Below are 12433 nucleotides of genomic sequence, written 5' to 3'. Positions count from 1 at the left end.
GTAACCCCAGCCAAGACATGGTATCAGAGGGCACAACGCCAGTAACCTAAGACATGACGTCAGAGGGTCACAACGCCAGTAACCTAAGACATGGCGTCAGAGGGGCACAACGCAAGTAACCTAAGACATGGCGTCAGAGGGGCACAACGCCAGTAACCTAAGACATGGCGTCAGAGGGGCCACAACGCCAGTAACCTAAGACATGGCGTAGGAGGGGCACAACGCCAGTAACCTAAGACATGGCGTCAGAGGGGCACAACGCAAGTAACCTAAGACATGGCGTCAGAGGGGCACACCGCCAGTAACCTAAGGCATGGCGTCAGAGGGGCACAACGCCAGTAACCTAAGACATGGCGTCAGAGGGGCACAACGCCAGTAACCCAAGACCTGGTGCCGGGATCATGAAACAATCTTAGACTTAAGATTTTGCTCAGCCAACACGTATGATGTCACTTTTCATGACGTTATCTGTAATTGGCCAAGTCAAAACTTAAGACAAATTTAGACCATGATCATGTGGCCTGGCGTCAGAGGGGCACAACGTCAGTTACCCAAGACATGGCGCCAGAGGGGCACAACGCCAGTAACTTAAGACCTGCCGGCATAGGGGCACAGCGCCAGTAACCACCAAGACATGGCGTCAAAGGGGCACATTTGCAATAACCACCAAGACACCAAAGCACATCGCAGCGTCACTCTATTCACTCATAGGATTTGTTGTATTAAATATTACAAATTTGTTATATTCATAAAAAATATGTGTTTTCATGATCGATGCAACATTAGTCATACTGATTTGATTGATTGATAGGTTTTACGTCCGCTTCACTACCAAGTAGTTCGGTTATCCAGCAGACGAAGAAAAGAAAGGAAAATGAGTAGAAGGGATAAAATATGGAGTGAAGGGATAGAAAAGGGGGACAGGTTAGTGTTATAGTTTGGTTATAACATTGATGTGAGCTGGAGGGGTTGGAGATTGAAAGAAGTGATGGGTATCAAAGAAATGTGCCGATAGATTTACGGGCTGTATCGAGTGCTAGTTGTATGGACCGAAGAGGGGTTGGGGATGGTTGGGAGGAGGGGGATTGGTTGGTTGTGGGAGGATATTTAGGGGTTGGTGTATGTGCTCGTGTATACATATTATGTTTTATTAGGTATAACATCGCTGTGCTATTTGTTTTATAAAATTGGTTTGGGTATTTTGATTTATTGTATATTATTAATATTATCCCTATTAGCTGTGTTAGATAAAGAGATATTGATTATTAGTTCAAGATTCGCTTATCCCGTTATTCCTACTGAACTAATAGGTCCATATAGCGCTGTCAGCTTCCCTCCTTTACACGCGCTAACCTTGTAGGGTTTTACGCCGAATGAGCGAAAGGACCTATTTATTGGTCGTACTATACAGTTTATAGTGGTAATACAGTTCTATCCTAATGTTTATCCGTCATTTATGCTTTGTACAGTCTCAAAACGACGTACCGCTTCAGATTGTACATCGCCCCCCATACGGTACATATATATGCATTCATGTGTATGTACTTATGTATACATATATATATCATTTTAATTGTGTCGTAGTTTTATCACGGAATTAGATTAGACTGTTATCCAAGTACGTGGTTTTATACAGAAAAACACACGAGTGCTTTTTACAAACGTAAGTCTGTATTGCATGGAAGTCAAATGAAATATTTACTGCGTTTGATGTATAAGTCGGTCCATCATGTGCAGTCGGTGGAATCGTATTGTAAACATGTGGTATATTACAGTATATTTAGTTAAAACTTTGTTTTATTCACATAACATATGTAATATATAATACAAACATGATTGAACATAAATGAATTGGAGACAGAAACAAGTGTTAATGCACTTATATAAGTGTTACCTTGCATCGTAACCAACATTAACAACTACAGCTTAGGGAGAGTGACGTGAATATGGATAAATTACAGGGGAAGTTAATTATTACAGTAGATTTATGTAACATTTAAAAGGTATAATGCAAAGGGCCAGACCGGCATTCGAACCCGGGACCTCCTAACTCAGATACTTTATATATAGCACCAACCAACTCGGTCCTGCTGCACGTCTCCGGGAATCTCCGCCACGAATTTTATAGACTGTCTACTTGAACAAACAGGAGAGGGAATTCCCAGGACCTCGACACTTTGGAAGTGTTTGGGAAATTATTCCTATTATAAATGTGTTATTAAACAAGCTTTTAAAATGAGATTTCTGGCAATGCTTCTGTATCTAACAATAGACCTACATCATAAAATCACAGGTGCTAACCAGAGACATAATGTAGTATATACACGATACGTCTCTGTTGTGATAACATCTGTGGTGTTCATAGTCGATTTACTTATGAAATTCTAGCGCAATTATATCATATAAAAGATCTTATATTTGGTAAAACTTGTCCAGAGATATTCTAATAACTTAAGTGACTTCACCAAATGAGACATCTACAGAGGTGACGTGTGTACACACGTGGAGCACAAGTACGGTACACTTATACCCAGAGAGAACCCTGTCTGGTATAAACCGGCTCAAACCAGCTGGCACAGCGAGTGTCCTGACAACACACAATGGCTGATCATGAAAAACGGTCCGGCAAATATTCAATATATATTCGGATCATAAATACAACATGAAGATGAATGATTAATTGCAGTGTGATCAGTTGTCATTTGAAACAACAGAAGAGGGACATTGAGACGTTGAAATTTATTATTATACCGGTTGGTCTCTATGCCGCCACAAGTCAACACTGCCTAAAACAATACGATTTCTTAACTTATTTCTATCAACTTAAACTCTTTCTTTTGGTATTTGTCAAACATTTCCACATAACCGTGAAATATAGATTAGGCCTACATGTTGTCACGTTTCCCAACATGGCCATTGTTCAAAATGAGGGACTGGGAGTGCCCTCGATTAGCACAGATGCAAGCTAAAAGTATGGCTACCGACAGCAAATATTAAGACAAGCTAGTCCATATTGCCATCGTAAAATTCGGTGAAAGTGTAAAGAACGATAGCAATAACTTCACAATCGCGTTGTTCACCTGTGAACACCGGAGTCGAGTGTCCAATAAAATAATCCTCCATTTTGACATACTTTCATAAGCGCGATATGTTCCGTGAAAATATGCATACTTCCCAATGCTACCGTGAAAATTTAAACACTGCATTACTTTTCTATGTTATTCATTTCATTAGTGACAGTGTTTTCAAAACATTTATTATAACAATGCTAACTTCGTGGGAAAATCTACTTTGGGTTCTACGCTAATTTTATACCTCGCCGATGCATTGTGGGATATGGGTATATAAGCCTCCGCCAAGAGATATTTTCCGAGCCCCCAGCCAAGATGAAGGTTGTCGACGATTACGAAACACCTTTAACAATTAACGACGCAATTACACAGCTGGACAAGGATATCTCAACTAAACTGAAGGTATTTAATTTGTTTTTAATTCATGCAGTGCTTCTCCATTTAATTTCTTCAGTGTAAGTCGATTTTGAACGACGCTCCATGTCGGCAACATTAGCCTTGGACATGTGCTGTATTGAAACGTTATTACACGGATTATTTCCAGTTCGGAGCGGGTTTTCTCACGCAAACATGATTGCTTGTTGATTCATCTTCTTTCTGATGTCTTCACGGTAAAATATCCGAATAATGAATCAATTTGAGAAATTTTCCCAACCACAGCTAGCCGAGACAATGAACAGTCACGTGAAATTGCGTTCCTGTCGACGGCTGAACTGGCAAGAAATCAAATGTGGTGCGCAAAGGTTTTTATACCTAACGCTGACATCATCTCGCGTTCTATTGGTCAACCAATGAACGACTGGGAATATCCTGATCCGCCAATCAAATGTGTTTGTTCGCATACAGCCTGTTTCAGATAAATCTTAAGACGCGCGCAACTGTTTATAGTCTATTTCATAATTATAATTTATTTCAAATTTGTCTGTGTATAGCGCAGGGGAAACAACTGTTCTTGAATATTTATTTTTTATGCAGTTTTTGTTTTGTGCGGATAAAGTGAAACTTCAACAGAGCTATATAGCTATTCCTCATTTTAAAGATAAATTTTACTTTTGTTTTTGTTTTTATATTTTTATGTTATGCCATGTTGACCAAATCTGAAAATAGTGTATCTTGTTCTATTTTCAAAGATGTTTGTTTGTGTGTAATTTTATTGATAGTCTATAATTTAAAATAAACTCCCCCAGCCCCATAAAATGTTTTCTGTTTTGGAAATGCATGAACACAAAATGTTGTCAGATGATGTGTTACTTCTGTGAGTGAAATTATAATCATACATATATGAAAATCATCTTTTAAATATTATCTAACAAAAGTTTGCAAAAATAACAGTAAACCATTTTTGTTGGATTGTATGGTTTGGGCATTTTTTGGCCCCTAAATGCATCAAAATTTAAAAACTTTAAATGAACTTTGAAATGACTGTTTCTTGAATTTGGAATACTTCCCAAATACTATTAAATTTTTTTTTATTTTTTTTTATTCTAATCATGGTTGTAACAAGTTCAAATTTGCATAAATTAGAAAAAATTTAATATTCAGTTTTTCTCCTGGAAACTATAGAGCGCATGCTTGAACAAACTTAATATCAAAGGATAATGTGTAGGCACCTGTAATAAATCTTTATGAGAAATATAAAGTTTGTTCAAGAGTGCGCTCTATGGTAGCTAAGAGAAAAACTAGGTGAAAACCTGTCAAAATTGACTGAATAATCAAATTTCAATAATTTATGCAAATATGACCTGGTTACCATGGCAGTCAAAATTGAAAACACCAATAAATGTTTACATAATAGTACTGGGGAAGTATTCAAAATTAAAGAAACAGTGGTTTGAAAGTTCTATTGCAGATTTTTAATTTTGATGGATTTGGGGGCCAAAACCATACATAGTCCTTTGGGCCTGTACTAGACTGATGATGGCAAGCAAGGATTGAATGGTTAAATAAAACAATGACCACACATTCAGAAGCTTTAGTCTAAAGTTTGGTTTCTATTGAAGGTTAATGGCCACTATGGTGAGAAGACCAGACGCAAGTCCGATGGTAACTGCTCCTCCACTGGGTCATCCCCAAAACATGGTCGCAAATGTGGTCGTCCTGCCAACCCAGTCCCTCGACACAAGAGAGATTCACACATCAAGGCAGAATATAAACGCCGGGACAAAATACAGGTTTGCTTCATGCCAATTCAGATGATAGGTTATGAAATTATTTTGTTATTTCTTATTTCTGATAATTGGTGTTTGTGTTGTGATGGTCAAAAGTGGTTTTCATTTCTAAACAAACTAGCTCATTTTCCAGCCATTGGGCAATGCAAACAGGAATGTGACCATTCCCGGAATGATAATACATATGGTCAGTAGTCCATGAGCCCGTTATCCTTTGTAAGAAATGAGAATTATGTGCAAAAGATGAGTCTACCAGGTAAGATGGACATCAAAGGTGGGTCACTTTGGCTGCTGTAAGACATCACAGCTGTTTTATTGCTTGATCATTGTAGGAAATTTGGTGTAATTGACTTGTAACACTGCATGCAGTCGAGCTAAATTATTGGTTCATGTATAATGGACTTTATTTAAAATTAAATTGATATTGTCATTATCCAGGAAGCCACTAAATTATTTAGGAAATGGTTGCCTGTTGACTTGTATAGCACAATACATTATTACCCAATAAACTATATAAATTATAATTAGTCATTTTTGACTGTTTCTGGCTTTTTGTCCAATTTCAGCTATAGGGGTGAAACAGTCGAAACTGTTTCCCGGTCAGAGCGAACTGTTACCCGACGCAAATTTGATGCACAGAAATCTCCCCTTGAGAGCCCTGTTAAAGCGTTTTTTTTTGACCTCAGCATTAATAATAAAATATTTATTTGGTAATAAAACAATTGTTTCAATGCTATTTGGGGAACAGTCAAAACTACCATCCCAAGGTAGGGGGAAGCCCTGGGGAACTGTTTGCCCGAGACCCCTAGGCCGAGGGCAAACAGTTCCACGGGGCATCCCCCTACCTTGGGATGGTAGTTTTGACTGTTCCCCAAATAGCCATGAAACAATTGGATATTGATTTATTCAGGGATGTCGCTAATGATATTACATTAATCATGTTAATGTGTCTTTTTCAGAATAAATCTTTCATTTTGGTTTGATCTTTTTGTTCATCTTGATAGTTGCTCTTTTTTTACAGAAAGGCTTTGATACCCTGAGAGAGTTGGTTCCTGCTCTAGAAGATTGCTCCCCAAAAGAAAGCAAGTCGGCAATGCTGTGTAAAAGTAGGTACACTTCACACATTTTCTGCTTTTTATGTTGGTTAAGAGTACCCTTTTATGCCTGTTGATACTCTCTCGAGTATGGTCTGTTAGGAAACAATACAATTACTGCAATCCTCTTTCCATACCTCACGCCTGCATGAAATCTCCTGAATCAGTGTTAAAGGGAGGGGGGAATCTCCAAGAAACCACCATCTGTAACGAGGTGTTTTTGTAGATCCGCATTAGTGCTGTGTTGACTCGTGGAAAGAGAACTGTATGTGTTGTTTAGCTTATCTATAGGTCGACACCCCCCTGTTTGTGTGGGGGGTGCCCTCACCCAAATATCTGACACGTCTCCATATTGTAGCTGCCGTGCATTGCTGCCAGGGTAAGGCCGAGTCTAAGGCTCGACAAGACGAGATCAGTGTCCTACGGCAAGAAATACAAGCCTTGGGGTCTGACATTCAGTAAGTCCTGAAACTTTATCAATAACGTGTAAAGTTTGTCATTAAACTGTCAGTCATGAGTGTAATTTTAAAATGATGTATGATTTGATCGTGTAACCTTTACTGATTAATATTACACCATTTCCTATCACTTTCAGGTTAACTCCTATCAAAGTGTTGGATTTAATTGGATGATGATTAATATCTGTTTTGATTTGAATCCAGGTGACCAATTTGTATTACTCATTAAGGTAATGATATGCATGTTGTTTAAGACAACACTTTATTTGCTGTTTTGATAGAACAACATTGATAGAACAAACGTTAAATATACATTTTATATTTGAAGGACTGGAAGGCAGCAACAAAAAAACGTTTTCACAAACTGTGGTACGCTTCTACTCTGTAGTAATAGTTGTTGCGTTTACTTCTGTTGTTTAATCCTCTCTGTTTCACTTACAGATTCACCAGGAAATAAGTGGTAATTTACATAATACATACATGTGTTAATATGATTTGTTTCTCTTTAATAGGTATTCTTGATATATTCTATAATATATTCATCCAATGAGTTGTCTACTATTTCATGGTGTGAACTTTCTTTTCAGAAGCAACATATCCTTTCACAATACAACTTTATTTATATGCAAAATTTGTGTGCTTAAGAGGTGGCGTGCCTATATAATAACAGTTTTGTTTGAAGCTTTGTAGTTTTCAAGGAATCGTACCACAGTTTGTGTCGGTCAGTCCAAACATCCAACACTTTGATAACGTTCTGTCTTTAAGTGGGTGATTCCTCATTAACCAAGTTGTTTGTGATCAATCTGTTCAGTGTGTTATATTTTGTTAAGTGCAGTTATAATAATAAATATAATAAAATAAAGTAAAACAACTAGGAGGCAAGATGAGGAATCACTTTTTCTGCTATAGAATATTCTGTACAAATTGCTCAAAAAATTGCAGTCAGGGATAAGAATTTGAATGTAGAAAATAACCTGAACTTTTTGAGGGTAGTTAATGTTGTCGTCAGGGTACACGGTACAGAATATTTATACTTACGACATGTCAAGTATTTTTAGGTAAATGTGCACATGTAAAGCATGTTAACTTGTTGTATTTTAGTGTGCTGCAGAATGGTCTGCCAGCCACAGGGATAGACAGCCTCGACACTCCTCAATATGACCTGGACAAGCTGTATGCAGACTACGTCCGTGACCGTACCTCTCAGAACTGGAAATTCTGGATAGTATCCTTGTTCTAATTCACAATGTCTACAGGGAAGGTAGAGATTATAAACCTTTTACAACTTCTAAGAGTAAAGAATAAGTGAATACCGCAGTATTTTTTGTATTCATGTCTTTAAAAACAACTTTTTCAACATATTGTTACTGTTACTGTTAGTGACATGATTTATTTCACTCGTGTTGAAATGGAAATGTAAACTCCATTAAAGGACTCCAAAAAGTCCTATTAACAGTACTAGTTAACTATCAAATCTGAATGTCACTTAACACTCTTCAAAACTACTGGTATTTGTAGCCTAGGAGCTGAGCAATGAAAATGTTAAAATTGATTGCTGCTTACAAAATTGCTTTCCTTAAGTTGTCTTAGTTCAGTTTCCTGATGGATCCTCTGTATAAAGCATACAAAAATATGACTGCCTCAAGCACTAGAGATACCCTGATAAAATCGGTGACCCAGTGGGCGGCTGATAACCTGTCTCTCACAAGCCTTCGCCCAGGTAAGTATTGAACTGTTGGAGCAATCTGATTTCATCGTAACTTAGGCCTGGAACTAGCTAAATTTGATGCATTCTTGTAAAACTTGCCGTCTGAATAGTCTGATAATTCCGTTCACTTTCCATCCTATGTAAAACTAGTGTACTGTGCTACAACATCTGTGATACTTTCGTTCGAGATTTTAATTTCTGTATTAATTGATGCAGAAACTGGTCAAAAAATATTAACTAGTGATATCAGAAATGTTTGTCTATTCTACACTACATAATTGTCTTATTTTAGGAATGCTTGGTTCGTTAACAACAATGTGTAAAAAGACAAGTATCATGACCAAACCAGAGGATCTAAGAAAGGAAGCATTATCCAGCATCCAGGGTTTTCTTCCCCTTTCTGCACCCACCAGTCCAACATCTCCACAGATACCGGTGTCCATTTCAAGCCCTTCTGTGTCCCCAGACCTAACTGTGATGCCCCAATCCCCTGTTATGCCAACCCAAGAATTCAGAACAGATGACCGCATGGATATGTGCACTGTCTTGGATGGGCAGATAGACACCTTGGCCAACGTCATGGATACCATCATGGCGGAGAACGAGATTCCAACCTCTAGTCAACTCCTCATTGACAACATGTTGTCGGACAGCCTCCTTGACAGTCTAGCCAAGCAGGTTGACATACCAGAAAGCAATTTACCAGAACTTGGTCACATTCTCCCCGTCACCACATTAGACTCTCTGACCCCGTCCAACACCTTTGAAGGAATTTTGTCAACACAATCCATGAATAGCACTGTGATACCAGGACATTATTTTACACAATCTTTGAACTTTGTGGACATGTTTGAACCTTTGTGTAGTAATAGCTTTAGTGTGATGAACTCGTGTAATCTGGTAACCTCGCCCAGTGCTGTTTCCCAGACGAACCATATATCGGGGAACCAACAGGTATAACACCACAGGGGGTGTTCACCAGGCTTTGTGGTAACACTCCAGGGGGAGAGGGTTGTGGGGAAAACACAGGAGAGCAATGCAAGGGAGAGAAGTCTGAAAGAAAAGTTATGCTGGGAGGAATTTAAGAGAAAAATATACAGTGGTGTTTGAGAGGAAAATACAAATGAGAAAAGGATGTGGGGGTATGAATAGGAAGAGTAAATAAAGTGAAAATTTAGAATTTACAGGATAAAAAGATGTAATATGTTTTGTACAAAAAGTGTGTTGTACAATGAATAGAACAACGTTACTTTGTAGAAGTGAGCTGTACAAAAAGGTGACGGTATGCATCATATAAACCAGTCATTGCGTGTTGCTTTAGATGTTCCTGGATCATTTGAATTTACAGGTCAACGTATCGCACACACTGAGTGATGATGCTGCTGCTTATATTGATGATACACGCCTATAGGTACCATAGATGTTGCATTCAGGCTAGAACAGAAATGGTAGATGTTGAGATAAGCATTTCATACAGCATATTAAAGTCAATGCTGGTTACAGCATTTAAAATAACATCAATAGTGTATTAAAGTATTAACAGAACTGTATAGGAATGAAAGTGATTACTGACTGAAGATTAAGATTGAGTCCATTTATGTACAGTAGACAACATGGCAAGAATGAAAGCAAAAAAAGTTCTATCACTATACCCAATAAATATGATGATTTGTTCAGTATTTCTTACTTTGATTTATTATCTTTTCAATTTTGCATTTTTCAATATTCAGTATTAAGATTTACACAATCAATTACTGCACACACATGCAGCTGAACAAGCATTAAGTCTACTTTATGGTATTAAGACTGCAAAAGTGCCAGATTTCTGTATTTAGCCTTGAATGTGTGTGAGTGATAATGTATTCATTGTACTATATGACCATATATTTGTCATAAAATGCATAGATTTTTCTGACATTTTGCTCATCGTTTTTATTTTAACCAATGATTTTTAGCTCACTTGGCCCTTCGGGCTACCAAGTTCGTTAAAAATAAATGACCTTCATCAGGGGTCAAATATGTTTAAAAACTTTCAACAACTTCTTCTGAAAGACCGATTTATATTCAAGGTCACATGGGTCAAATATGTTTAGAACATTTAAACAACTTCTTCTGAATAACCAATAGGCCTAGGGTGCTTAAATTTGGCCAGTAACATGCTGGGATGAAGGGCTACCAAGTTTGTTCAAATAGATGACATTGATTTATATTCAAGGTCACAGGGGTCAAATATGTTTAAAACATTTAAACAACTTCTACTGAATAACCAATAGGCCTAAGGTGGTGATATTTGGCCAGTAGCGCGCTGGGATGAAGGGCTACCAAATTTGTTCAAATAAATGACCTATATCCATTTTCAAGGTCACAGGGGTCAAATATGTTTAAAACCTTTAAGCAACTTCTTCTGAATAACCAAAATGCCCAGGGTGATGATATTTGGCCAGTAGCATGCTGGGATGAAGGGCTACCAAGATTGTTCAAATGAATGACCTTGACCAACTTTCAAGGTCACAGGTGTCAAATGTCTTAAAATTTTCAAACAACTTCTTCTCAATAACCAAAAGGCCCAGGGTACTGATATTAGGCCTGTAGCAATCAGGGCTACCAAGTTTGTTCAAATGAATGACCTTGACCCACTTTCAACCTAATGTCATTGTTTGACATTCAAGGTCACACTGATATTCTGCCTGTAGCTGTATTTTAGTCCACTTTTAAGTTTACAAGTGTGAGATTAATACCAGGTGAGCGATGCAGGCCCATTGGGCCTCTTGTTAACTCTCCAGGTCCAAAGGTCAGGCCAGATTATGTCCTGGTGAAGCGTCCATGTCTGTCTGTCACTAGTCCTGAATAGCTCAGAGAATTTTTATAAATTTGGTATCCTTGGGCAAAAGGTTTTCAAGGGGTAGGGGTCCAGTAGGGGAAATAGAGAGTCTTTGATATCCTTTTTATGCGCCCGTCAAATTTGACGGGAGTATTATGTTATGGGTCTGTCCGTCTGTCCGTCCGTCCGGCGTAAACTTTTATTTGTCCGGCAATCTCTTCCTACATTTTTCGACCAATCTCTCTGAAACTTAGTATACATTATAATCATGATATGAAGTTGTGTCTCCCTTAAAAGGATTTTGATTCAACAATTTTTCAAAAAATAATTGCCCTTCGTTCATTTCAGTATTTGATTTTTGACCGGCAATCTCCTCCAACATTTTCCAACGGATCTCTTTGAAACTTGATATACATTATCATCATGATATGAAGTTGTGTCTCCCTTGATCATTTTTTATAGCATGTCAGCTAACCACTCTTAGAATGATGCAGATCTTATTTCAATGTAAGAAAGTATATAACACTATATGGCATTCTACGGGCGTGTACTGTTCCATTCTGCGGTACTCTTGTTTCCATATGAATTGAGGGGTTTAAACAAAATTTGATCTAGAGCATCCATGGTCCAAGGGCTTAGAATTTAGTTTTGTGTAAATGGAGGGTGTGACAGGGATAGAGGGATGGGTCCAAATTGAAGAAGTTGTGTCATAACTTGGAAATGGTTGAGGTCCCCACCCTTTATACAGATATATCCATGTTCAACATTATAAGAGAAAATAATGCATGCTATCAGAATTTTCTCTGTGGTCTGTTCCATCTGAGGAGTAGGCTCTGGTGGGGAATTTATGTAATAACTTGGAAATGATCAGGATTCACACCCTATATATAGCCAAATATAAAATTGTTAGACATGAAGAGGCAAGTACATGTATGCAGAGACATGGAGAGGCAGGTACATGTAAGCAGAGACATGGAGAGGCAAGTACATGTATGCAGAGACATGGAGAGGCAGGTACATGTATGCAGAGACATGGAGAGGCAAGTACATGTATGCAGAGACATGGAGAGGCAGGTACATGTATGCAGAGACATGGAGAGGCAAGTACATGTA

General features: G+C 38.1%; 1 protein-coding gene across 1 annotated transcript; it reads left to right on the top strand.

Moving 5' to 3' along the window:
* The first annotated feature begins 2597 nt into the window (after positions 1–2597).
* LOC110454307 (carbohydrate-responsive element-binding protein-like) lies at positions 2598–10414 on the top strand. The gene is made up of 7 exons (XM_021503752.1): positions 2598–3473; positions 5072–5242; positions 6261–6345; positions 6692–6791; positions 7893–8016; positions 8382–8511; positions 8792–10414. Exons 1-7 carry the CDS (start codon positions 3387–3389, stop codon positions 9457–9459), a joined length of 1365 nt encoding a protein of 454 aa, XP_021359427.1. The 5' UTR covers positions 2598–3386; the 3' UTR covers positions 9460–10414.
* The last annotated feature ends 2019 nt before the right edge of the window (positions 10415–12433 follow it).

Source organism: Mizuhopecten yessoensis, unplaced genomic scaffold (genome assembly GCF_002113885.1).
Source record: "Mizuhopecten yessoensis strain PY_sf001 unplaced genomic scaffold, ASM211388v2 scaffold7763, whole genome shotgun sequence".
Classification (NCBI taxonomy): Eukaryota; Metazoa; Mollusca; class Bivalvia; order Pectinida; family Pectinidae; genus Mizuhopecten; species Mizuhopecten yessoensis.
This window is presented reverse-complemented; position numbering and strand designations above follow the sequence as displayed.

Excerpts from the sequence above, each read along its gene's own strand:
- LOC110454307 (XM_021503752.1), top strand. The coding sequence starts at position 3,387 with ATGAAGGTTGTCGACGATTACGAAACACCTTTAACAATTAACGACGCA. Across the intron at positions 3,474-5,071 it reads ATATCTCAACTAAACTGAAG|GTTAATGGCCACTATGGTGA; the intron begins GTATTTAATTTG and ends TTTCTATTGAAG. Across the intron at positions 8,512-8,791 it reads TCTCACAAGCCTTCGCCCAG|GAATGCTTGGTTCGTTAACA; the intron begins GTAAGTATTGAA and ends GTCTTATTTTAG.